The sequence below is a fragment of the Phaeodactylum tricornutum genome, chromosome 18 (assembly GCF_000150955.2).
Source record: "Phaeodactylum tricornutum CCAP 1055/1 chromosome 18, whole genome shotgun sequence".
NCBI classification, from domain to species: Eukaryota; Bacillariophyta; class Bacillariophyceae; order Surirellales; family Neidiaceae; genus Phaeodactylum; species Phaeodactylum tricornutum.
The window spans coordinates 457,722-483,473 of NC_011686.1; the positions used below are offsets into that span (position 1 = coordinate 457,722).

The window sequence follows — 25,752 nt, forward strand, 5'->3', positions numbered from 1 at the left end:
TTTCACAATCGACTCGTCGGCAAGGAGACGTGCGACGTTCTTGGATATGGAGTGACCGGGAACTTCCAGTATTGTGTAGTTTTCTGTGGACACTTGCAATAGTATAGGGGGTGCTCTCTGGTTTCCCTCGGTGTCGATCCCTACTATTTCCGGTTTATGGTTCCAAAAGTTCTCCCATGCTTCTTCATTCGACACGAGGATTAAAATTTGCTTCGGAAACACGTTGACGAGCTCTTTCACAGGTATGGCTTCATTAATATTAATTTCGTTGCGCAGGCCTTTAATAGCAGCCGCGGCAGCAGACGCAGTACCTCGTTTAACACCTGCTTTCGTTTCGGCTGGGCTCCTGTTGTTGACCGAACAAAAGCGCCGTGTGTCGTTGATCCCCACAGTAATATCTGCGTACCAGAAACTTCCATCCGTTGTAGTACCATACGTTGCACTCCAACCATACTTTTGAAGGATCTTTTGATTCAATTCCTGCGTTGCATTCCCCATGGTCTCTCGATTGTTACAGATACAACCGAGTCTGTTGGCGAGGTACTTCACTCTAAAGTAGGGCCGCCCTCTGTGAATCGTCGCCCGCCGTCTAAAACAGGTCTTACATTTTGGTCCTTGGGACATTGACGTGTGAAATTGACAAATCCTATCCTTTATTAAATAAATGCCGGAGGTCGAAAAATTTAGAATCAACCTTTGTTGAAACGACATCAAATTCACGATTCCTTGAAATCGCTATGTGGTCACGTCAATCGCGATTTTGGTATGGTATGGTGAAACTTTCGCCGGGCTGACTGACTGCGAGCCAGAATCTCGTCAAATTTCGTATCCAGAGGGCCATTGTATTAACAGTCAGCAATTGAAGTCTATCTGGTACATCGATAGACTTTGTATACATTTAGAATGGTGGGTTTACGTTTCAAGCGTAGTGTAGGTCCGGCGGCAGATGTGAAGGAGCTTCAGTTCGTGATTGCCCTGCACCAGACGTGTGCGCCGGATACAAGGGAGAACGCGGCGGTCGGTTCGGTGGACATTGCGCGTTTGTTGGCCTCGCGGCATGGTTTACACATCACTTCCACGCAAGCAGAGGATTTGGTTAGGTCTTTGGGCGGTGGAGATACAATCGGAAAAGCTCCCGAAAAGAAAAAGACACCGTCAGCGATAAGATTTGGATTGTTTTCAAAAAAGCAAGCGCTCTCGACGACGCAGGCCGATGGCGAAGTTCCAGCTTTGTCGGCCTCCCGATTGGGAGCTTTACTGCACCACAGCAGTACTCATTCTTCCATGGAGAACAATAATAATTCTCGATTGTTGGAATCAGCCAGTTTAGGATTACGTCAAAATGGGGGGCTGGAAACGAATAGTTCATTACTTTCTGAGGCAAAAGAGGAATTGGCCGATCCGTCACAGTATACAGAAGAAATAGACGAACTTGACGATCGCGATGAGACGGAAGAAGAAGCGGTAGTAGTGGAGGACACTTTCACAAATGATATGTTTTCTGAACAGTATTTGGACATGGTTCAGCTTCTGTCCACCTTGCTCATTCCAACTTTTGCTCGGGCCGTCCGTGAGTACAAGGTGGGCGTTGATATCCTCCCGCCCATCCCGGAGCCTAAAACAAACTCGTGGTTCTCTCCATTTTCGCGACTTGTGTGGCAGCTGCGTACCATGCTGCTTCATCGTGAGCAAACTGTTCTTGACAGCTTGCGCGCCTCTTCGGATGGAAGCCTTTTGCAACAAATTTTGCAAATCATGGTAACGAAGACTGGCGAGAGTGAGCCCACAGTAGATGAAGACTTCGTCCGCCGACTGCTGGTACGATACGGTGAATCTGAAAGAGCCGAGAATATCAAGCTTGTCCAGCAAATGGTAGAGATGGCATCGTCGCCGTCGGGGCTTTTCGACGAAGAAGCTCTCGCCAATGCCGTGGCATCCGATCTTACACAATGGGATGTACCCAGTGAAGGACGACTGTCCAGTATGTTTTATGATATCTTCTATGAATCAAACCCACATGATGTAAAGAACCTGGAGGCGGATGATTTGATGTCAGGCGCTGACGAAGAGGCGGCAGAAAAAAAGGAACCTACCAAGTGTGCTCATGCCTGTTGCAAGTGTTTCTCTTGTGTTTTTGGACGTTGTCGCGCAAGCCCGCTCTTCAAGGCGGAGCTCTTCAACATTGACATGGTCGTCGATTGCCATTCCTCAGCGTCCACAGTAGCATTGATTTGGGTGTTTTATATCATGAGGTACGTAGTGGATCTTTTGCCGTTTCCCGTTTAGTGCAAGTCGAGACGCTGACAGTGCGTTTGTTTTCTCTGATCGTTAGTTCTGGAGTATAGTAAGTTGACTTTCTTTTGCCATCCATATTGACAATGTTCCGACCTCAATCTTCAAATGCACGTGACAGTGGTACTGCAATCCTAGCTCAACCCGACATCAAAAACAATTGTAATTTGGAAGAATTTTGGTGCAAAATATTCCAAACAGTCTTCTCTTGGTACGTATCTAACCATTTAACCTGAGTGAACGCTTTGTGCGTTGCCCATATCTTAACTTTGTTATTCCTTGATTGCAGGGTGGTGGTATGTGTAATCAATATGCTTCGAAGACTTTTGCTTCCGCTTTTTGCTAATCCCTTTTCATTTCCAGTTGATGGTTGTTTTGTCGGCTTCGGGTGTTTTGGTCCTCATGCCGCTCAGTTCGGGAAATAACCCGTACCGCAGAAATCCTCGCAGGCAGCTATATGCTGTAGGAGCTGCTGTGGTGTACGCTGTGTGAGTCAATCCTTCGGAGCTCGCATCTTATAGACACAAGAGAGAAGCTAATACTTTTGCTGCATTTAGGGTACCCTTTGTCCTCATGAATGTTTTCGTTGAAGAAACAAAAAATGACGAAGAGAGAGCAATTGACTCTGATGAGTTTCGCGTACTCCGAGAGTTCACAATGATTTTGGGCCTAATTTTGGCTGGCTTATTTCTTATTCAGATGTTCTTGTCTTCGCTCCGTCTGCGAAGAGGATTTTCTACACGTCGGGCTGGAGTTTTCGACCATATCACATCAACTTCGAACACTCGAGGCGAAGCTCGGCTTAAACACGCAGCGACACGAAAAACGAGAAAAATAATGGAAAATGCCATTTCTGTGCATCGTATAGATACAGAAGCTGCTCTACGGGGAACACGACAACAACTCCATAGACACCAGGCTGCGGTAGATACTTCAACGATGCGGAATTTTATTGTACACGGAGAACAGTACGAGCTCGCTGGAGGAACGATGTGGACTTGGTTGCGCATTCTCGACGGCTCACTTTTCGATACGGAAGGGATTTGGCTAAATACCAGGCTAATAGTCTTGCAGATGGCGCAAGTTATTGTTGCAGCAGTTTTTTCGTTTCTTTTGTTTCTCGGCGTTGGATTGCTAGCTGAATCAGCAGGCAATGCAAGGGACGACTTGAAACCGGGGTTTCCGAGCTGGGTCTCCGACATTGTCCCTACACCTCTCATGGTGCGCGTGTCGCTGTACCCCGCCACAATTGCCGCGATTGTAGTCATGGTTCTTCTCATCAGCCTTTACATTCCAAGGTGAGTGCATTTTCTTCGATAGATGCGTTGTTTCCTTTTCTCTACAGTAACCTAACAACACTGGGTTTCCAGTGCGGTTTCCACAATTCTGAAATACCGAAGTCAGTTTCTGCCTTCTCTAGGGTCTCCATATTTCGTCAAATACAGAGCTGCCGTCGATTACGTAAGTCAGATTTGAAAGACGTCGAGTCCCCTCTGTAACAAGCTACCAAGCTACTAATACCTCCTTCCCTGCTTTTGCGTATAGACCTATGTGAACACGGCAAACGCTATCTATGTAAGGAAATTTGCATTAATAGGCCTTTTGCTTGGGCCACTGTGCTCACCGAGTCCTTTCTGTCATTTTTCAACAATAGGGTATGATCGGTGCTGCTTCCTTGTATTGGTTGATGGTCGGTTGGTTAATCTTCCTTTGCGTCTGGCCATTCTCGCAGGATCTGATGATCCAGATTCTAGCATGGTCTTTGGGGATGTAAGTGTTCACTCTCTATACACATGCACCTTGTAAAACTTCTTTACTCACACTCGTTGAATTTTTCTAGAGGCGCAACAGTTATTTTGAAAATGGTCGGTACGACGCTTTGTCGAGCTTTGCAATATCGGTGTTTTTACAGGATCCATCCGCGGGCAGCGAGTTTCACATCGCTTCTCTTGGAGTGTTGGTATATTGGACTCGGCAGTTCGGTTTTGATCGGAAGGATCACTCAATTCCTGTTTGCGGCTGCCTTCTGGGTAAGTACTGCTCTGCAAATCTCAAACTTGCTATCCTGTTTTGAACGTTCCTAAAGCCGCATGCCATCAGGTTGGTCGGATTGATGTTCCCTTCCTTTCTGAAGATGTCTGCCTCTGTAAGTAGCCCTTTTGAGTCTTTTCCTCCGGTGTTCTTGTTTCTAATCCAATTTGATATTCCAGTGGGCTACAGCTTTGATTACGTCCCGACACACTTTGCAAAGGATCTCTTGGTCCATGAAGCTCACCGACACCCGTACATCGAAAGGCTAGCTCAAATCTATCTTATGAAGTTGCGTCACAAAGCCTTTGTGAGCGACGCTGGAGCTGCTTGGCGACAATTGATTGTTGTCACTTTATTTCCTTGGCTCACCAAATATCGATTGTTCAACGAAGAACGCGTCACGCAACCTCTGCAAATCTTGAAAGAGCGACAGCACGAAGAAGGGAACGGGGAGGAAGTTAACACTGGAGATCCAGGCGGGAAACTTCTCTTGACAGAAACGAAAGTTGTTGCAACAGAGCCAAACACGTTGCGGACTTCGTAGGTGAAGGTGTGCCGACTGCTTTCCGTCCTGTATTGACTACAGTCGATCAATTTGTTAGCGCGTGGCATAGCGATTCCTATATTTTGCTCCTTGCACACTAATGTAGCATATTAGTGGGTCACCGAAAACTAAGTTTAAGGTAATACGTAGTATGAACTTGAATCGAATTGACTGACAGAGATGGATCTCTCACAATCAGTTTCTCATTCCCGCTGAGGAGCTACAATCACTGGTCAACCGACAAACTGGCATTTTCATAACTATATTATAAAGCAAAAAACCATGAATACAAAATTCTATGGGGTTTGTCGCGACTGTGAGATTTACATATAAATAGAACTCTCTCCTGAAAAAGGCTTGTCGTGGTTTCACCGCTCACGCTGGATTGCATGCAATCCCCACGAATTGAATTTCGCGGCAGTCAATCTTTTCCCAGGGAGGCTGCATTTTACTCTGAAGTATTCCTGTAATTGACTGAAAGCTAGAATGGCTGGAAACGATGGATTGATTAAGAGCTTCGGTGAAGGGTGCCAATTGTGGTCAGCGACTTTGCAACAAACGCAGCCAGCTTCGGATGTGATTTCCGATAAGGTGGTAAGTTATACTCACCATGCCCGATGCATCCCTCTTGCTTCAAACCAGACTAACTCTAGTTTATGTGGCAACATCTTTAACGTAAACCAGGTTCTGCTCTATTTTTCGGCACATTGGTGTGGACGTAAGTGAGAAACAATTCTCAATGGGATCGACATTTGAAGTAAACAATTCATCTGCGAGAAAAGCAATATTCTCAGCCATTTTCCTTCTCCAATTCAGCTTGCCGCCGATTCACTCCCGCTTTGGCTTCGCTTTATAAATCACTAAAGGCTCGAAACGAAGATTTTGAAGTTGTCTTCTGCTCGATGGATCGCACGGCGGCTGAATACAGGTCGTATACGGATGAAATGCCTTGGTGGAGTTTGCCGCATAAATCACCCGCTTTAGGAAAGTTGGCAAACTTGTATGGAGCCGTCGGAATTCCTCATCTAGTGGTTCTGGAGAAAGATGGTAGCGTCCTGCATTCGGACGGTATTGGAGAAGTGTCGGTGGATCCTGAGGGGAAGAACTTCCCTTGGCGGCCAAAGAAGCTTGTGGAGCTATTGCCAGCAAGCTACATTGGTCAAGACAAAAGTGAGCACTCCATATCAGACTTGAACGATAAATACTTGATGCTATATTTTAGCGCTCACTGGTGCCCTCCGTGTAAGCAATTTACGCCTAAGCTGAGCCAAGCATATACTGCTTTGAAAGAGCATCGAGATAATTTTGAGGTGAGAGACGCTTGTCGAAAGCATCCTCCTTTTTCGCTTCCGTCTAACTTTATCCCTCGTTTGAAAACGATAGCTGCTATTCGTTAGCTCCGATCACGACCAGAGTTCGTTTGACGAGTATTTTGCGGAAATGACCTTTGGTGCGATACCCTTTGCTGCGCGTGAAGCAAAAGCTGCAATTTCTTCCAAGCTGCAAGTGCGTGGCATCCCTACGCTCATGATTTTTGGTCCGTGTCCTGCAGATGGAGGGGACCGTCCTTTGATCAACGGATACATTCGTGGGGTGATCGAGCAAGGAGACTACATTTCCGAATTTCCATACGTCCCTAAAGCCTACGGAGACTTGAATAAGACTACGGACAATATTAACAATTACAAGTGCGTGATCGTGTTTCACGAAGCCGGAGATGATGAGGAGCATGGGGAAATACAAGAAGCGTTGAAGGGGGCATCGGATGCGTACGTCGGCAGAGGTGAACTCAAGTTTTACTGGGCATTCGCGATCACCGGATTGTCCAAAACGGTTCGGGAGGCACTCGAAATAGGTCCAATCGGAGATGCCCCTGTTATGATCGTTCTTGACATTCCTAATCAGGGGTCCTTTTACGTAAGTGAAGCTCCCGAAATCACCACAACAAATATACTTCGTTTCGTACAATACCCTGGGGAACGAAAGCAGTTATAGAATAATTGTCAGCTTGACGCCAACCGCACGGGACCCAATAAACGCTACTAGCTAGGAGTGAACCATTCCTTCATATTGGGCATGATTACTGGTAAAAACGGAGCCGTTAGGTTTTTCAGTGGAACGCATGGTGTACAGACACACGCTATGCCTTAACGTTGCCGTCATCGGGGAGAATTTGTGTTTCAGAGGAGTCTTCCCACGAGTAGATCGGGAAGCGAACCCGGACCTTCATACCGATTTCAGAACGACGAATACCATTGGCTAAAAGGGTTGAAGATGGGAGCGAAAGGGAGCGGGATTATTCAACAATCGCCTAATTGACGATCTCTTAACAATTTCCGGACAATAAATGACCTTCAATCATATGTACAAATTTTTTTGTTAAAAGGGACAATTCAAGTTCAACCTCACCAAAAATGTCGCAATAGGGCGAGATCTTGATTATTCGCAAGAAAAGGAACATTTGGCAAGATCCTCTGCTTGGAGTAGCCGCAGCCTCCGCATGCCGTTTCACGGTGAATCAATCCTCTTTGGCGGATTCTTTCGTTCTCTCACAGTCAAGCCACGAGAAAATACCGTCCACAACACAACACACACACACACTTAGTCGTGTCCACGAGCGCATACTCGACCTTTGCTTCTTGTTTGTTTCCTTCACCATGACTACGACTGCTCCAAAGTCTTCCGATGACCTCGCGGCTGAGCGCCAGAAGGCGCGGGACGAGCTGGATGCAATTCTCTCCAAATCCCGTCCGAAAAACTTGCAACAGGGCATGGGCCGCGGGGTCGGCAACATTGTCGCCGGTGCCGTCGGGGCAGCGGGAGTCGCCGTCATGATGCCGACGCTCGGACTCGCCACTGGTGCCAAACATGGTGGTATTCTGGGAGCCGTCGTTGGTGTTACCGGAGGCGCCGTAGTTGGAGTACTGGGTGCGGCGGCTATTGCCGTGGGAGGTACGTTGGGGAATCATCTGATAGGAGCAAGAGAATGATCATGTATTCTAACATTGTCACAATCCTTTTTCCTTCTCGACGCAGGCGCCTTCTCCGGTGTTTCCCAAATCGTGCAGGGCGTTGCTGCCGTACCTCAGCAAATCATCGCTCCGAGACAGGGCAAATGGTGGAACGAAACCGAAGGTCGGTGGGTTCGTACGGACATGGCGGAAGAAACCAAAACATTGGAAAACACTCCCGCGGACGATAGTGATCTTTTGGGTGACGTCGTGAAGGAAGTAGAAAGTTCCAAAGACGATGAGCTCTCGGGGGACGTAGTGGACAAGTATTACTACGATATTTTGGAAGTAGCGCCGGACGCTGACGCGTCCGCCATCAAACGCAGTTACTATTTGCTGGCGCGCAAGTACCACCCCGACAAGTGCCCTAACGACGAAAAAGCTGCCAACAAGTTCAAAGATGTGGCCGAGGCATATCAAGTTTTGAGTGATCCGGAATTGCGCGCCAAGTACAACAAGGATGGCAAGGACGGATTATCGGCCGACAAGACATCCGTGGCGGACGGCGGTGCGCCCAAGATCGATCCGGCGGTGCTATTCGCCTTTCTGTTTGGATCGGACAAGTTTACCAACTATGTTGGCCGCTTGGCATCGGCCACTTCGGCTGCGGTTGGTGATTCTCCCAAGATATCCGCCAAGGATGCGCGTACTCTGCAGAAGCGGCGTGTGACGCGACTAGCAATCGCGATGATTGCCAAAATTGCACCGTACGTGGATGCTTGCGAAAGCAGCAGTGGTAGTACGGAGGCTCTAGAAGCCGAATGGACGACTGAAGCCAAAGAGCTGTCCGAAGCCAGTTACGGACATCAGTTGGTGACAACTATTGGTCAAGTTTATAACATTATGGCAGTCATGTATGAAGGCTCTACGGAAAGTGGCCAAGGCTTACCCAAGATGAGTCAATGGGCTGCCGGGAAACGTGCGAAAATGAATAACTCCAAGGCAGCCAACAAGAATCAGATGGACACCATGAAAGCTGGGTTTGATATGGTCAAACTACAATCTCAGCTTCAACAGAAAATGGCAAATGCGAAATCGGACGAAGAGAAGCAAGAGGTTGCCAAAGAAATGGAAGAGTCGTCGGTCGGTATTTTGTTGCGCGTGCTGTGGACTACAACAGTGGTAGATATCACCTCCACGTTGCATGAAATGTGCCACATGATCTTTTACGATCAGTCGGTCGAAGCCAAAACCCGAAAGCATCGCGCAACGGCCGTTAAGAAGCTGGGTGAGATTTGGATGGAAATTCCCGAGCCGGAGAATGGGAAAAATGAGGAAGAAAAAGATGCGAAAGCGCTCTACGAAGAGGCCACCTTCGCGGCGATGTTGGAAACTATCAAGCGCAAGGACGATGCTGCACATGGTGTGAGTTAAACATCTTGTCCCTGACACAATTTCCTGTCACGTAAAATATGAGTTGTTTGTTTAATATCAAAATTTACTGTTATAAAATTTACTGTTAGTCTTTGCCCCCATACCATTCATCATCCACAGCAAGCCTTTTCTATTGCAAGCAAAAAGGTCACATGAGCTCACAGCGATCCGAGCAAAACCATGGCTTTGAAAAAATACGTTGTTGTTACTTACAGAGAGTATGAAAAGCTTCTATGTTCTAGCGATCGTTGGAGGCAATTCACTTTTTCTTTGCAAAGAAGGCTGAAACAAGTCCTTGCAGGATTTTTAAACTTGTGTTTTAGAAAGCTAGATCTAACATTGGTTTCTCTCCTTAGCTTATTCAGAATGAGTGTCAAGAGTTAGCGAGTCCCAGTTGTTGATTGGTATCCTTCCTGTTCTCTAGTGCTGGTTTCAGCCTCTTGAATGGGTCTCAGCCATACTCGACAATAGTGGACCTTACAGTTAGTCTTTAACATTTACATGCTATGTTTAACTCAAGGGAGCTATTCCGCCGCCGACCGTGAGCTACGAAAAATAGATAGTGACTATAAAGCACCCGGGTGATTTCACCATCGTCGACTATCTAATCTGCACCTCTTCTTTGTGAAATTAAATTCCATGGGATATTTCAAATGCAGATCGGCGCCTTCGTCGTAACCGCTTATCTTGCCCCAACTTGAAGTGTCGGTTGGCGCCATACAGGTGAACATACTGCGGGGAAAGCGACGAAGAATCTGCGCCATACCCGAATCGATCCACATATAGAATAAAAACCTTTCGCAATTTGTATTAGCCGGCATAAACGCATATCGCCATGGATCTTTCAGAAAAGGGACCAACGTGCTTAAGGCTGAAACCACAAACTCTTTACTAGCAATCAGGAGTCGATCGTTAACGCCCCTATAATCTTGCCCTGTTGGAACCCAGAGATATTGCGGATCCAGACTAGCAATATCCAAAGGACAAGAGTAGTATTGATCGGTTCGTGTGACAACGTAGCGATCGTACTTTGACAACCAATTGTTCTCCTCAATACGCTGGGACACAAACCACTTGAACATGTTGACAACGGCGCCGCTGGCCGTGTATCCAGGAACGCCACCGAGCACCATGGAGTGTGACTGAGATGGGTGAGACCGCGGTACCGTTCTCCGCCAAGCTGGCCCAGCTACGAGATCCAAGGCGTCCGACCAATCAGTGTAGTTGGGAATCATTTCCACGTGCATGGCACGTTCGAAAAGGGAGGAGTTTTTGTACTCGTCTTGCGAAGGTGGCTGCGTGAAGAGTGCCAGATCAGCCTGATTGTGGTCAAGAACGTTGGTGTACAGCGATTCCCAGGCTTTTTCGCCGCATCTCAAGTCCCCAATCAAAACCACAAGAGTGCGATTTTTCAAAAGCTCAACAGGGGTCGTCCTGATGATCCTTGGCCGAATTGCCGTATCATTGCTAAGATGCGGCCCCTTGACGGTTGCGGCCTGCCGATCGTTTCGAAGAGCGAACCGTTGGAACATCACCGTCACTGACAGTGAAAGCAACACCAACAAGACAGCTGCGCCGAGCTGGCGATAAGGGACCGAGCCATGTACATTCGCAACAGACCGGGATTTGGCCATGTTGGAAGGATACAAGATAAACGTACAACAAGGAGAGCAGGTCCGGGGCAACTTTGAAATCTGCTCAACATTTAACCTGACAGTGAGAGATAACTATAAGTACTCACTCTATATCACTTCAAAGACTAGCTAGTCACGGGAAGATCACGTTCGTGATTGCATTCGACGGAGATGTTAAATGATAGGTTCTTTACACGTCGATGCTTTACAATTAAGCCTATATAGGGTTAATCCTATTTGTGGATACTGCAATAGCGAAATGTTATAAATCCCCTCCTATTGATAAATGGACGCCCTTATCCATATTTCTTTTAACGGTAAAAATTGACGAGGCGGGACTTAGGTTTGATGCGATTTGTCGTTCCTACCACCTCCGCAGAAAGGTCGCTCAAAGTACACCAACTACTTCACAGTCAATCAAATCCGGGCAACGTCTCGAAGGGATAAATATTGACTGTGAGAGTGAGGAAATCTAAAATTCTGGCTTCGATGAGGATCCAAAATTACAAATTCATGTATGACTAATTGTAAGATATTCTATTAACAAGTATACACCTGGGGCTATTTTATTGCTTCCCAATGGAAGAAATTCGAGTCCTTGAAGCCATTTCTTGGATACTTGTGTGAGTGTGTTTTTATTAGGGCACTAATGGCATCAACCACGTGAATTTTTGGACAAACAGGACCGTCACATAGCAGCGGGCGCCAGTCGATCGAATAGTTTGCCGTGTTTGGAGGGGCTGTCGCCTGCGCTAGTCTTCTGTAGTAGCTGGTAAAGCCGAGGGCAACGACATCGCGCTTAGTGTTGAGAAGCGGTCAAGGGGGACGTCCAGGGTAGTGCCTAGTGCATGGACTTTCCTGGAGAAGCCCTCTCGGGATCACTCGTACTGCAACGGCTAGTACCAGCAATCCACTGACTGAGAACAGAGTGCGGAATTGAAATTTGCGACATCAACGAATAGGCCTTGATGGTGCTGGGCTAATTGACATCATTTTTGAGTCGTTTCCGTGCCTTGCAGATTCAAACCGGAGGATGTCATTGTCAGAATCAACCGTAGAATGAGCGGAGCTGAGACAACATATACGGTTCGAGAAGGGTAGCGACAAAGAGTTCTGTGTACTTGGCTGCTTCAACTCCTTGTACTCCAGATTGAGCACAGCTTAGAATATCGCAGACATTGTTTGTCTCCACCAATTGTTGGCTTTTCCCACACCATCGCGTCCAATCTTTGGCGCTACCAATAAATATTAGAGAAAGCATCGCATATGCTCAACAGAGGTACATGGCCAGCTCATCTGTTACATCACATAGAGGGAGCGACCCCGAGTCTGTGGCAATCGCGTAAGACACAAGGTTATTGAGTGTGTGGGATACGGGATATTGACAAAAGAAAGATGTCTTCAGGACAAGTCCAGATGAGTCTCGTCTTGATTGCATTGGATTCAAAGAGTCCAAACATCGGTCGCTTACGCAGCAATTTGAGAGGAAATGCAAATGTCGTTTGTGAAAGCCTCAAACAATAATTGGGGACGAGTCGAATGAAGATGAGCTTTCCGTCGCAGCAACGCAAGAATGCCGACTGGCCATTAGAGGAAGAGAGTTGAACAGTGCGGACGACCTTGCCGCTTCACAAATGAATGTTTATTGTCTCCAATGTAAAAACCAAATAGGAGCTTCACAATGATGCACACTAAATTGTTGTACGGCCATATTCCTATCTGAATTGGCTCTTCTTCTGACCCCAGTAAATTGTCTCAGCCTTCCGCTTCCACTAATATTCCCTATTGGTCTTTTGGATGACGCCAATAACGCCTTTACGTTTGTTATCATCGTTCAAGCATTACGCCGATCGCAACACCCAAAACCAAAATGGAGAGCCCAAGAAACAAAGCGTCCATCCTACGAAGGACCATGGTGCCAGTTGCTGGGTCTTTTTTGAAAGGTTGGATTTGGGCGGCGTAGTCAATATGGGCACTTGGACTCGGTCCAGATTCACCATGGATGACATTTCCAAAGTAATATCCTTCTTCTTTGACGATTTTGACATTGGGCGCTTTTTTCCTAAGCAATGCCAAGGAAGGCAATCCATCAATGGAGAAGGAATTCTTTTTGGTACAGTAGTCAAAAATGCCGTCGGGTCCTTCTTTTTCGGTAATTTCATCAAGCGTTGTTCGGTACTTTTGAAACTCTAAAACCGGCAAGCTAAACCCGCACGATGTCGATATCCGCTTTACGTTGAGCTTGTAAATCGCACGAAAACCAATGTGTGTTGTTATAGACTCCGGAAATTTTTCACGCCAATCGTTGGAAGCGCTGTCGGCCAGGATGACCTCGGCTTTGCCATGCAGACGCAGGATTTTGGGTGCACCATGTTCCAGGTTGCAAAACAAAAGAGTCATGCGCCCATTTTGCAAGACATGCGCGGCCGTTTCTGAGCCGCTGCCGGTGAGATCCGCGTAAGCCACGGCGTGTGGACTCAGGACTACGCACGAAGTTCCCGGAGCCTTGGGACTCACGGAAACGCAGTGCTCTGCGGAAAGCGGAGCCGTCGCCACGAAAAACACTTTCTGCTTGGCGATGAAGGCTTCCTCGCGAGCCGTTATTTCGCTCAATACTTTGCCCATATTTATTTGCTCTTGAAAAAGATGGAATAGAAGGAGAATGATTGATAGTGAATAGTGAACTAGTTGATAGACGAAGCCAAAGTACGCTGGGTTTTTTGATGATGACTGTGAATGAACGAAGGATCCAGTTTCCAAGACGTGGCACCGACCATGTTTCGAATGAGCGTCAATCACGAGTTGCATCTTGTCCCATACCAGAAATGCCTCCCGGAAAAACAGATCATTTGAACACCTCGCCTGTGCCACCTCTCTACTCTAGTTTTGAACTTGAACGTTCGCGATCAACGTGACCCCTAACATTGATTATCCCATTTGTTTCCCACCGCCATCCGGGGAGATTCCTACTTTGATTGATGGTGTAAAGGGGAAGTATCCTGGTTGCCAAGTAAGTTTCGAAAATATTAAAATATTGAACCATACGTTTTTCCTGGTCGAAATGCTTCGCTGGGTGTCCATCACTCTAGCATGACGCCAAAGTTTCCGTGATCCCGGCCTTAGTAGTTGGTTCCTTGTTCACCTTCCGGTTCGCTTGATTTTCGATAGAAGAGGCGTCTCGAACAGCCGGGACGAGTGGCGTATTTGATTCGCCCGGAACCGCATCCTGCAACGTCAAAGCGGCCAATTCTTCCAACAATTCGTCGTCATCCATTGTGTCGGTCGCCGTTGAATCCACCAGCGCGTCGTCCCGTATCCGCATTTCTTCCAATTCTTCGAACAACTCATCAGCAACGCGGTCGACGTCCCCCATAGACACGGTGATGCGCAATAGCCGGAGTGTGTGCGAGGCCTGCGACAACGCCGCCACAACAGCGGTCTGGTGGGAGGCTGACTCGATGGCGTGTTGTGCCGTTTCCAAATTGAGCAAGATTCCGTACTGGCGTTCGATTTGTTGCGTGAAAAGGTGACGCCGCTTCATTTCCCACAAGGCCTGGGACTTTCGGCCGTTCCGTTGGGCCTGTCGGGCCCGGACGGTGCAAGCGTCAGCTTGGGTCGTCCAGGACTGAATCTGCACCTGCACCCGTGCTTGAGCCTGTTGCACATCAAAACGGGCAACGGCAACCGCGACGGCGTCAATGTTGTTGTTGTTGTCGCTCTTCTTGTTGTTGCCGTTGCCGTGGCTTCGGTTGACCGAGCCGTGGAGGATAACCAAATCGGGCTGCAACTCCCGATGCCGGATTTGGACAAGACCCATCAATTCCAAACAATCGAGGAGAAAATCAGTTTGGTCGTCGGGCAGCTGAGCACACCAGAGATGCGACGGTGCGAGTCGTGTAGAGAGGTATCCGGGCCACGCTTGGCGATCGTGCCCGTATCGTTGGACGACCTTCACCGTAATGGAGTCCGAGTCGTGCGCGAGTGCGTTAACAAACACGTGGAGGCATTCCACCGCGAGCGTTCGATGAAGCAAGGGCGCCTCGTGATTATTATCATGGACGTCCTCCTCGAGTCCTTTCGAAGGAAAGGATTGCTCAGACCCCGACAGAAAATCGTCGTTGGGATTGTAACGGAGCCAGACCGGATCTGCAGAGGTAGGAGTCGCCCCGAGTGTATGCGTCAGGGACGTGTACAGGTACCGGGCGGCCCGCCCGAGGGTAGTGGCGGACGACGACGATGTCGTGGTCGAGTCCGGGTCGGATGCATCCGGTGTGGATAGGGATGGATACCGCAGTCGATACCGAGAAACCACGTCGTGTTGGAGTGTACGTCGGTGGCATGGTTTCCAAAGACAGTCTTCGGCAGATGGTGGAGGCGTGACTCCGTGAGGGAAGGCGAGGACCACTTGTGTCGGGGTTGCCATCAATGAATGCTGTTGTCGACACGTGACGTCGTGCGCCGTGTCCCAATCAACCAGTGTATTGGTGTCGCTGTCGTTATGCGTGGTAGTGATTATTCCATCCGAGGGATCAGGATCCTGGGCAGAGTCTGCGTTGTCCGCATCGTCGATGCGTTCCGGGGCAGATGCGAGGTCCTCCTCGAGTGACTTCCACCCAAAAAACCTGCGGACGGACATGCCCGTTCGAGCAACCCGTGAAAGTGTCCACTTTCTCGACTGGTCGGGTAGTGCAAAGGTGGTTAATTGGGTAGATGTATGCGTACACGTTTCTCTACAATGCAATGTGTAGAGACTGTGGTGCTTCCCAGACACGAACTCATCCCTTTCGAAAGGCATCACTGTCCGTTTCCCAGAGGGCTCGAGCCTTTGGGTCCCTGGATCGTCCCGGCAGGTTTTGATCCTTCATAGTCGTGTCGAGGGCGGTCTGTGTCTCTGGATACATCTGATTTATTCCGTCTATAGATATTAGAGGTCGTAGCGGTACCAAACAAGTAGACCCAAGACCTTCGAGACGCCCAACGGTCTTATATCAAATTTGGAATTTCAATCGCCAAACGTGATATAACACCCGAGGACAACGTTACCATAGGTACTAACTATTAGTTAGTAAATATCTCATTCAGTGCGTCGGACCGATCCGACACAGCTCCAGGTTCCCTGCCGTGCACCCAAGCACCATGGCACCATCAAACAAAGAGTGGGAAACGTTTTCGAGTATACTTTGTAGGTCGTTTCGAAGGGGAAACCAATCTTGTCATTGTACGACCAAACGTCTCCTGCTCTTCCACCAGCCCTAACGTTCCTTTACCAAAAAAACTTTGTCTCTGTTTTCTGTGTTGGTGAGATTTGTGAAACTAAGTGTGCAGAGAGAGCAGCGTTGGTTCAATTCCTCCTCCTCTCCCACCGTCTCCCTCTATTTTCGTACGTCCGTCCCTGGACCATGCCGGACGTTTCCCTTCGGTACTTGATCACCGATCCGGACACGTGGCGCGGTACGTTTTGGTGCCTCATGGGTCTCATCCTGGCGCGTGTCACGGCGAGTGCGGCGGTGGAAGCCTACCGCCGCGTCCAACTCGCACGCCATCTCCAGGCCTATCCCTACGCACGCGTCGTCCCGCTCCGGACTCGCGGCGCGGCACCGCACCACCACACAATCGTCCATCGTATCCTCTGGTGGATGCTGGAATTCGTCGGGGCTATTCTACGCGTGATTGCGGCCGGATGTATGGTACTGTGGCGCGCCGGGCAGCGTGCCTGGCGGCGGCAGGGGAGCAGGCGCCCCCACGGCCCCGTCGTTCCCACGGCTGTCGTCCCTCCCTCCGTCTTGAAATCGAAACAATCACGAAGCCGTAGTGAACGACCGTCGGTACGGAGTCAGTCCGTTCTCTTTGCCCAACACACCAACGGAGTCGTCAAGACGACCGAGTACTATTACAATCCCCGAGCCACGCCGAATCAGCGCGTCCCGGCCCAACCATCCATCACGCCACCGCGGCACGAACTTCCAGTGGAACACCGGGAACCGACCCCGGGGAGTCCGGAAGCAACAAATGCCCTCCGCTCCGTCTTTCCTTCGTCCACTGCCAGCAGCACTACCACCACGTCCATCATGGAACACTCCCCGAGTCGACACCATATCAAGGCGGCTCTACCACTTTCCGAACAATGGCGCAAACGCCGTCTCGCTGGCGAAGATGCCCTTTTGCCGGCGTTGAAACGAGTTGTTGGTCACGGGGGTGGGATCACCGTGGGGGTCAGTCCGACGCGGGGACGCCTCGGGGCTTCGCGATCGTCGCGAGCCGTGCCGACCCCCCTCTCGGACAAGGTCCGTCACGCCCGCGAAGCGCGCATTTGGGAAAGTTTGAATCGGAAACGGCCCGTTCCGGACGCGAACGATACCCAAGGTCGGGCTGCCAAAAAGGTGGCCTTCGGACCCACGATGCCTACCGCTATTGCACCGTTGGCAGCGGAACCCACCCCGGCCCCCCGGTCCAGTATTTCGTTCGGTACATCACTGACTGACGTCACCCCAAAGCCAGACGCGGCCCCCACTACTGCGGCACCGCAACCGGCGTTCGTATTTGGATCCACATCGGATACAACACCCGCACCCGGTCCGACAACGGCGTCACAGCCGGCCTTTGCTTTTGGATCCACATCGGATACAACACCCGCACCCGGTCCGACGACGGCGTCACAGCCGGCCTTTGCTTTTGGATCCACATCAGAAACAACACCCGCACACGGTCCGACGACGGCGTCGCAGCCGGTGTTTGCTTTTGGATCCACACCGGGCACAACGCCCGCAATTGGTCCAACGACGGCGTCGCAGCCCGCGTTTGTATTTGGATCCACACCGGGCACAACGCCCGCACCTGGTCCGACTACGGCCCCGCAACCGGCGTTCGTATTTGGATCCACACCGGGCACAACGCCCGCACCCGGTCCGACTACGGCCCCGCAACCGGCGTTCGTATTTGGATCCACACCGGGCACAACGCCCGCACCTGGTCCGATTACGGCGTCACAACCGGCGTTCGCCTTTGGATCCACGCCCGCGCCGACATCATCGCCCGCACCTGGTCCGATTACGGCGTCACAACCGGCGTTCGCCTTTGGATCCACGCCCGCGCCGACATCATCGCCGTTACCAACCACAACGTCGGTACCGCCGACGTTTGCCTTTGGATCGGCCGTAGCCGATACCACTGCTGCTCCTGTCACTGGCTTTGGAGCGACTGCTAGCTTTGGTGCACCGGCACCAGTGAGTGGTGTATCGTTTGGGAGTAGTACTCCCACCGCGGGAGGAGCGAGTGCCCGGCGTCGTGCCGCACGCCGCGGACGCCGGTAAAAAGGCGCCACCCGGTGAACGATAGCTAGTAATGCCTACTAGCCGAGATTTCTAGTCTACTGTGCCGCAGATGTACACCGCTCCGTGTGTTGCCAATCCAACGTCTCGTCCAAAGCTATCGGGAGATTGATTTCCAATCCCATGACCAAAACCAATTGAGAAACAGGTACACGTGTATTGGTGATAACAAGAAAAATCACGGGTATCTTTTTAAAAAAACTGTATATACGCTAGAATGAGACCGTCCCCACCGCTGGAACGAATCCACACCGGTAGTTCAGTTACAGTATGATCTGGTCAACAATCCTATCCACACGAGTAGGAGTGTTGCGAAACAATCAGGGCCACAATCATTCCGTACAGTGCGAGTGCTTCACTGAAAATAAGCATAATGAGCATACCAACGAATAGTTTGTTCTGATCGTCCGATCCGGAAACATCGTCGCCACCGCGATCTTCGTCGGGAATGGTGGAATATCCGGCGGCTTCCTTGTCGGAGGGAAAGAGTGTAATTTGTGAGGCGCGGTATCCAACGGCGCGGATACCGTAGTCACCGACGATACCGATGCAGGCTCCGGCGGCGAGTCCGGAAACGCCGCAACAGAGGCCGGCACACAAGTGCGCGAGACCCGTGTAGGTCGAGTAGGCGTTGTTCCGTTCCGTCGAGGGCGTGACGATGGACTGCGAAATAATCACGGCGACGATGAGTCCGTAAATGCCAATCACTCCCGCCATGACTATGGGAATGACGTTCTTCATGACGGAGGAAGGATGCCGAATGCCCGTGTGGACGATGGAGATACCAGCCTTCCAAGTACCAATCTACCAACAACAACAAAAAAGTTACAACCGGAAACGAATCGTGTGAGAAGTTTGTTGGGGTAAATATGCTGGTGTATACTGCTGATGACGCCGTGTATACTGCATTGCGGGGGGTGATTCTAGTAGGATTCCGGTTGGAAAGGTACGTACCGCACTCCCCCAGTTGGAAAGACAAACGGCCGCAGCCACTCCCGTGTAGCCCAACGCCGCCGCGTATGACGGACACTGCGCAACTTCCATGACGGGTCCTTGGTCTACCATGTTAAATGCCGTTACTGCTTTGTGGCGGATATATCGAGCCGTACAGTGGTAGCAATCGTTCGTAGTTCTGACGGATCTTGGGGAGGCGTAAGAAAACGTCCAAAAGGTTCCCTAGTCCCAAACGACGTACTGTCCGTTGGTGTTGTTGGGATTATATCAAACGCACGCGGGAACGCAAACGAACCAACAAACCAGGAAAGAGTCCAAGAAGGTTGGAATGTGTAGGCGGTACCGAAGATGACGACGTTGGTATCTCTCTCGGGTCGGTGTCGGTCGAGGCCTTCCAACTTCCCGGAGCACGAACGAATATTCGTACTTGTGCTACACACACTTCCGGGAGGGTGTGAAATTGCGGGCGACTGGAACGCGGCCCCCCAATCTGCGACTCGCGTGGGTCCCTACGGTCATCCCTCTAAAACGGTTAATAAAGCGTTATATTCTTGTATCCACAATTAGTAGAAGTGAGAGCAGAAGAGTGATTGCTTTCGGGTAGTTAAACCAAAAGAACTCTGGCCGTACTATATACACTTCCCAACCGACAGTTCCAGACATTTACCGTTGGATTCCGAATACCACGTACAACGCAAGCTTCCTCGGAAACACACGGAGGATTGGTACCGGTACGAGAGCATCTTCCAAAAAATCCTCACGACGACGTCGTAGGGTTCACTGCTCTCTCTTTCTAGTAGCTAGAGCTACTACTACTAGGTAGAAGACTACCAGTAACCCGCGAACGAATCGAATCCACAGGAGAGCCGCTTGCCGTAGCCGCACTAGCACGAACGATACAGCCGATATACGACGGGACACGAAACGCAAGAATTTGGCCGCACTAACACTGTAAGGGAATAATTATTTGCACCATCGCACAGCTTCTACTACTACTCTGGAATCTTTCCTCACTTGCACGTCCACTGGTGATTCGCGCAGTTTCTTCCGTCTCTTTTGAGCTTACCAACCATGACCGAAGTAGTAGCCGGATTCGAAGGATGTCCGTCCTGGGCTCCCGCCTTGTAAGTCCACTTCGTCTCGTGCAACAGTAGGCTTTTTCCGGAGGTCACCCCACGCTGCGGCGCCAGGGAGGATTCTCTCCTACAGTGAGCGTGCGGGCGGGTGGTGGACAATGACGACTGCACTCTCGGAAGCAACACAAACAAATACGGACACGGAACACGCCATGAAAACCTCTTTCTTTTTCTCTTTTTCACAACGCTGTGCTGCTGTTGTCTCGTGTCTTTTATCTCTTTCGTTTCTGCTCCACTTACACACTTTGTCGTTGCGCCAGTGGATACTTGGGTGCGTCTAGTTGTATGATTCTGGCTTCCTGGGGCAGTGCCTGGGGCACCTGGCGGGCGGGTCTCGGTGTGTGTCACATGGGAATTGACCATCCCGCTGGGATTATCAAAAATATTGTCCCCATTGTCATGGCTGGTGTGCTCGGTATTTACGGACTCATCGTATCCGTCATTATCATTCAAGCCGTCACACCACCCAACAGTGACCACACTAACGTATACAGCTCCTTCAACGGATACACACACGTACGTACTGTACCGGAAACGGGCAATGTGTCAACGACAAGGAATGGGCCCATTCCTTCTCTGTTTCGAAATTTCTGACCCGTATTTTCTCTCTTGGCTGCCTGGCTTGGGTATATGCACATACATATACGCACACATATACAGTTTGCCGCTGGTCTTTGTTGTGGTCTTTCGTGTTTGGCGGCGGGTGGAACGATTGGTATTCTCGGCGACGCCGGGGTACGAGCCTTTGGCGTCAAGGCCAGCAACGGCCGCAAGTGGTACTGGGACGGCTCTGGTGACGACAACGGCATGGACGACGGCCTCGGTACTTCCCGGGGCAACAACAGCGTGGAAGGTGCCAACAAACTGTACGTCGGCATGCTTATTATGCTCATCTTCAGTGAAGCGCTAGCCCTGTACGGATTGATTGTGGCGTTAATTCTATCCCAACACAGCTACTCGTGTGAATAAAAGTTCGCGTGAGGCAGATCCGGAGAGAAGACGAGTTTCGGTTAGTCGAGGACATTATGTGTGGAAGGTGTTGCGCGGGTTTGGGACTCGTACACATCCCGTCGATTGTACACGGCTGCGGATTATTCTCTGGAAATGGAGTCACTCCTTGGTGTTTGTTATGCTTCGTTTGTCTTTTTAAGTGTAACCCAATATTGCTTACCGTTTTACTATTTGTGTATGCGTGTGTATGTGTTTGTGTGAATACGTGTGCGTGTAATTCGTAACGAAGGTATATTAGCGTAGCGGCCGGACGGGAGTGGGTACGACTTCCAGGCTATCGATAATGTCCCGCAGCGTGCCTTGTTGTGTGGCAAATCGCTGTCGCGTCGTGCCGGCCAGGAGCAACACCAAGCTGTCCGCAATCGGGACGCACCGGATCAGCAGTTGCCGCTCACTTTCTCGTTGACCGGGAGTCAAAGCAACAAAGCGGACGGAATACGTCAACCCGGTGCCGACGGCCGAGTCTAGTCGTTTCACTTTCACGTCGGTCGGACTGCCGTAGGCACCAAACTTGCCTTGTGACGCCAGCACGGAATTCTGTACAAGCGTGGCAAAATTCGCGGTGGACGTCGGCAGCGGGGTATTTTCCAGCACCTGTACAAAGGCAGACTCGGATGTTTGCAAGTCACGTGATTCGAGACCTGTTGTGGTCGGCAACAGTGGCCACGGGGTACGAAAGCTGACACGGTAGGGTTGATTGGAGGCGCCGGCCGTCACCAACTCGGCCGTGACGAGACCGTCCGCATTTTGGAACGGAGATGATCCCGGAAAGAAAAGTACACCCGTTTCGGGTCGAGTCTTTCCGAGACCTCCAACACCGCCGTCAAAGGCGTGTCCGGGAAACGTCACCGAGGCAACACACGTCGCGAGAAAGACGGCGCGCGTTGTGTGTGTTCGTTCTGTGGCAAAGAGTGCGGATGGGGGCGCTCGTTGCGTTAACCTGTGGTGCTGCGGTCGAAACGACGTTTGTGTCAAGGCCTGGTAATGGCGCCAGCGTTCGAGGAAGAGGAAGATGACGGCAAGCAATCCAGTTCTCATGATTGATGAAAGGATTGCCAGTGCATCAACGATGAAAACATCCGACACGCGAAACGAACAAAGTACAATATCCGCGATAAGGAAAGATGAGGCTTCGCACGTGAATGCAAGATTATACCGGCGCAATCGGACAAATATAAGACGTTTTGGTGGACACAAACCATGACTCGCTCGACTCTTGTTTTGTCACGGGGTTAAAATGCCTACCGGTATTCACAATCAGACCGACAGGAAGATTTCTCTTGGCGCCAAAATTGGCAACGATACAAAATACTTTTCCTTTGGGAAATTACGGATCTCATTCGTGCCAAACCGGACGAGGTGTTTTGGACGATGGAGAGTACAACAACCCACCGCGTAGCGACAAGCCTTCTACACGCGATCCAACGAGGAAATTCCGTGATTCTGGTGCAGGCTCGATAAGCACTTTCTCGACAAGCTTTTGCCAGCCATTCTTGTAGCTTGGCGGAAGGAAGCATTCTGTCAAGGCGAAACATTCGGTCTGAAGGCGAAGTTTTGCGCTCGTTCGATTGAAAACAATATGACTCGAAAATGGGGCGGCAAGAAAGGCCTGCCGGTAGCCAGGAGTCTCTTTTTGGTGCTACTTCTGGCGCTTCTCGCATTTCTCTCCTCCGTTGCCGGTTGGGCCTCGCCAATGTGGAATGCAACGTTTGGTTCCTCGAACGCTTTAAGCCGTCATCTCGAGCAGGAAAATGGAACCGAGGAAATCGAGGAAGATGGTTTGACGCGATTGGACTTGACTTGTATTGTCGGGATAGCGTTAGTCCTTATTGCTTTGACTATTGGTTTCGAGCACTTCAAAGAGCATTTGGAAGAAAGTGTACCGAATGACATGGTCCTCATTTAGGAAAAGCTCTTCGGAGAACTAACCGTGCTAGGATTTCTCGCAATGGTGGTGTTTTTTGTGCACCAATCCGGCACTCTAGGCCACATCTCGAAAGCTATTGGCCAGGAAGAGCACGAAATGGCGGAATACGTCGAGTACGTCCACTACACGATCTTTTTCATTATGGTCGGTTTCGTTGTGCAGGTACTCGTATTAGTCAAGGAAGCCGCCGAGACGGAGAATCAGTGGCTGGAAATGGACGAAACGTGTCGCGAACATTTGGACTCCTCGGAACGTAATCAGTCTCTTACGGTGGAAGAAGAACAGGCCCTTCATGATGTGCATCGCAAAACCTGGTATACACAATTTCTGCCACAACTCGGCAACAAACGCGACGAGCGCGTGGAGGACAAACTCATTTTTCAAGCGTTGCGCAAGGAATTCCTCTTGGAGCGCTCCGCGGATGAACCCTTCCAGCCAGTCGAGATGGACCGCCGTCTGAATGACGACTTCAACTTTGGGCGATACCTTGCACTCGCGCACACCCACATCCTTACTCACGTTGTCGAAGTACAGCACGGCACTTGGTTTTGCTTTGCCTGTGGGACCGTTGCATTTTACACCCTCGCTTTACTTGTGAGACAAGACCTCTGGGTAAGTTTTCTTTGTAATAAACTTGATGTTCATTTGAAGTACAACGCCACACACGCTGACAACGACTTTTCATGGGACAGATACTGGCCTGGGTGTGGATTGTTGTTGGCTGGGCGGTCTATTTATTCAATATTGTATTCGAGCGCCACTTAGTGAAACTTCGCAACATGTTTCTTCCTCGGCATATCCTTGCTGTAATGGGCCATACACCAGTTGCTTTCCGTGACGAACTGCACCAACCACAGCAAGCGTCATCGCTTGTAACCCACAATTCGTTGTTCCAAAGCTCAACAGAAAGCACTCCGCTTTCCACTGACTTTCGATCAGAGCAAGGCGAATCAAGACAGGACTTACCCTTCTGGTGCGACTTTGAGCTCTCCACCTTTCATCGTTCATTCCTGCAAAAGCTCTTTGTACAAGGCAAGCCCAATCGTCAGCAAGTATTCTTCTGGATGGACCGTAGTGGACCTGCTTGCTACCAATTCATTTTGCAGTTGAATCTCATCTTTACGGGAGTGTACGCTGGATTATTATTTCTCGTGTTTGTGCCGAGCGTGCTGGCGGTGCACGACATCTGGCTGTTGGTCCTGTACCTGTTTCTTGCCGTCCTTCCAGTCATTGGTATTACCTACAACAAGAAGCGATTGGTAGCCACCATCACCCACGTTTGTTCTGTGGGGTGCTACCGCAAACCACAACTGGTGAGCGACGTGTTGCGCGAAGAAAAGACTTTTCAAGTGGTACGAACCTTTATTGTGTTTTACAAATTACGTTGCTACGCTATGGACCATCCTAATTCTCGAGTAGACAAGGCTGTAATGCGACAATCGCTGGCCAAGCTTACTCCATGTGAAATGGCCGAAATAGGCAAGACCTTTGATGCGCTGGACACGGATGCGAACGGCTCCGTTACGGACGACGAGCTGCGCGAGTTTTTGATGCGCTTGGGCATGCCCTTAGTAACTTCCAGTATTGAGCAAATGGTGGCGGTGTTGGATAAAAATGGTGACGGGAAAGTGACACGGGACGAGTTCTTGCATTGGTACATTGAGTCCATGCGGGAGGACCGATCAATGCATGAACGTGCTATTGAGCTTTTCCATCTCTTTGACACCAACCGCAACGGGGAGATTACCATTGGTGATTTTAAGGAAAAATTTGACGCAATGCACATGGGATTTTCAGTGGACGAGATTGGAGCCATTGTGAACGAGCTAGACCGAGATCGAAATGGATCAGTCTCGTTGCACGAATTCGAATACTTTTTGGAAAAGTATTATCCCAAGGAGCTGCTGCGCTATCAAAAAGGTGGTGGGACGGGCATTCAGTTGCACAGGAATGCCGGGCAGGGACATCCGTAGAAACACACGAAAGAATGTAGGAGACCACGGAAGCAAGGAACTACCTCTCCTGCCATGTTTGTTGACGTTGTATGCGCTGCTGGTGATGACCAGCTATAATTTTGTGTTCGAATTTACTGTTAGACAAGCCGATTACAATATCAGTTCTAGTGTTAATGTAAACGTAAAACATAGCTGTTAATTCACCTGTGTATCATTTTGAAACGTTTCAACATTTTGGCGCGCCGTTCTTATGAATTTGATGGCGAGTCCAATTTTGCCGCCAAGCTGTTCCCGGTTCACTTGTTCCTTCCTCCCCATTAAATCCTCCGACAAAAGTGAAACTTTCGAGTTGTACCTTATCATTCCATCAAAACGAACGAGGTTTGTCCAAGACGGTTTGGTACGTGGGAACACATAGTAGAGACAGATTGTGTGTGGCATAGGACGGCGACAAAGTCAAAACCCGATGGCTGGCGACCGCAGAGTGGTGCCAATTCCAACCATCGAAGCATCAATGGGCCTGCGGTCGATCCCCAGGAATGCCACCGACTTGCA

The 25,752-nt window shown here is 49.9% G+C and overlaps 11 protein-coding genes across 11 annotated transcripts; 6 read left to right on the forward strand and 5 right to left on the reverse strand.

Moving 5' to 3' along the window:
- Window positions 1-830: 830 nt before the first annotated feature.
- Window positions 831-4,025, forward strand: PHATRDRAFT_48642 (predicted protein; the record flags this gene model as incomplete). Its single annotated transcript, XM_002183065.1, has 9 exons — window positions 831-2,213; window positions 2,261-2,344; window positions 2,414-2,503; window positions 2,582-2,590; window positions 2,658-2,780; window positions 2,850-3,590; window positions 3,663-3,753; window positions 3,838-3,867; window positions 3,947-4,025. Coding segments are annotated over exons 1-9 (2,556 nt in total), but the record flags the coding sequence as incomplete, so codon positions are not given.
- A 1,324-nt stretch (window positions 4,026-5,349) lies between these two features.
- On the forward strand, window positions 5,350-6,862 carry PHATRDRAFT_48643 (predicted protein; the record flags this gene model as incomplete). The annotated part of the gene is made up of 4 exons (XM_002183066.1): window positions 5,350-5,461; window positions 5,552-5,585; window positions 5,684-6,177; window positions 6,251-6,862. Exons 1-4 carry the CDS (start codon window positions 5,354-5,356, stop codon window positions 6,860-6,862), a joined length of 1,248 nt encoding a protein of 415 aa, XP_002183102.1. The 5' UTR covers window positions 5,350-5,353.
- A 1,286-nt stretch (window positions 6,863-8,148) lies between these two features.
- Window positions 8,149-9,135, forward strand: PHATRDRAFT_15138 (predicted protein; the record flags this gene model as incomplete). The annotated part of the gene is made up of 1 exon (XM_002183067.1): window positions 8,149-9,135. A coding segment is annotated over one exon (987 nt), but the record flags the coding sequence as incomplete, so codon positions are not given.
- A 704-nt stretch (window positions 9,136-9,839) lies between these two features.
- On the reverse strand, window positions 9,840-10,886 carry PHATRDRAFT_39159 (predicted protein; the record flags this gene model as incomplete). The annotated part of the gene is made up of 1 exon (XM_002183192.1): window positions 9,840-10,886. One exon carries the CDS (start codon window positions 10,884-10,886, stop codon window positions 9,840-9,842), a length of 1,047 nt encoding a protein of 348 aa, XP_002183228.1.
- Window positions 10,887-12,463: 1,577 nt separating this feature from the next.
- PHATRDRAFT_48645 (predicted protein) lies at window positions 12,464-13,597 on the reverse strand. The gene has a single exon (XM_002183193.1). It carries the CDS (start codon window positions 13,509-13,511, stop codon window positions 12,714-12,716), a length of 798 nt encoding a protein of 265 aa, XP_002183229.1. The 5' UTR covers window positions 13,512-13,597; the 3' UTR covers window positions 12,464-12,713.
- A 374-nt stretch (window positions 13,598-13,971) lies between these two features.
- Window positions 13,972-15,614, reverse strand: PHATRDRAFT_48646 (predicted protein; the record flags this gene model as incomplete). The annotated part of the gene is made up of 1 exon (XM_002183194.1): window positions 13,972-15,614. Exon 1 carries the CDS (start codon window positions 15,520-15,522, stop codon window positions 13,972-13,974), a length of 1,551 nt encoding a protein of 516 aa, XP_002183230.1. The 5' UTR covers window positions 15,523-15,614.
- Window positions 15,615-16,285: 671 nt separating this feature from the next.
- Window positions 16,286-18,196, forward strand: PHATRDRAFT_48647 (predicted protein; the record flags this gene model as incomplete). The annotated part of the gene is made up of 1 exon (XM_002183068.1): window positions 16,286-18,196. The coding sequence occupies one exon, from the start codon at window positions 16,286-16,288 to the stop codon at window positions 18,194-18,196; it is 1,911 nt and encodes a 636-aa protein (XP_002183104.1).
- Window positions 18,197-18,502: 306 nt separating this feature from the next.
- PHATRDRAFT_15145 (predicted protein) lies at window positions 18,503-19,258 on the reverse strand (the record flags this gene model as incomplete). The annotated part of the gene is made up of 3 exons (XM_002183195.1): window positions 18,503-18,613; window positions 18,731-19,018; window positions 19,169-19,258. 3 exons carry the CDS (start codon window positions 19,256-19,258, stop codon window positions 18,503-18,505), a joined length of 489 nt encoding a protein of 162 aa, XP_002183231.1.
- Window positions 19,259-20,146: 888 nt separating this feature from the next.
- Window positions 20,147-21,479, forward strand: PHATRDRAFT_22609 (predicted protein). The gene is made up of 4 exons (XM_002183069.1): window positions 20,147-20,292; window positions 20,565-20,820; window positions 20,965-21,077; window positions 21,150-21,479. Exons 1-4 carry the CDS (start codon window positions 20,240-20,242, stop codon window positions 21,271-21,273), a joined length of 546 nt encoding a protein of 181 aa, XP_002183105.1. The 5' UTR covers window positions 20,147-20,239; the 3' UTR covers window positions 21,274-21,479.
- Window positions 21,480-21,549: 70 nt separating this feature from the next.
- PHATRDRAFT_39165 (predicted protein) lies at window positions 21,550-22,353 on the reverse strand (the record flags this gene model as incomplete). The annotated part of the gene is made up of 1 exon (XM_002183196.1): window positions 21,550-22,353. The coding sequence occupies one exon, from the start codon at window positions 22,351-22,353 to the stop codon at window positions 21,550-21,552; it is 804 nt and encodes a 267-aa protein (XP_002183232.1).
- Window positions 22,354-24,636: 2,283 nt separating this feature from the next.
- CATR2 (caltractin) lies at window positions 24,637-25,215 on the forward strand (the record flags this gene model as incomplete). Its single annotated transcript, XM_002183070.1, has 1 exon — window positions 24,637-25,215. One exon carries the CDS (start codon window positions 24,637-24,639, stop codon window positions 25,213-25,215), a length of 579 nt encoding a protein of 192 aa, XP_002183106.1.
- Window positions 25,216-25,752: the final 537 nt, after the last annotated feature.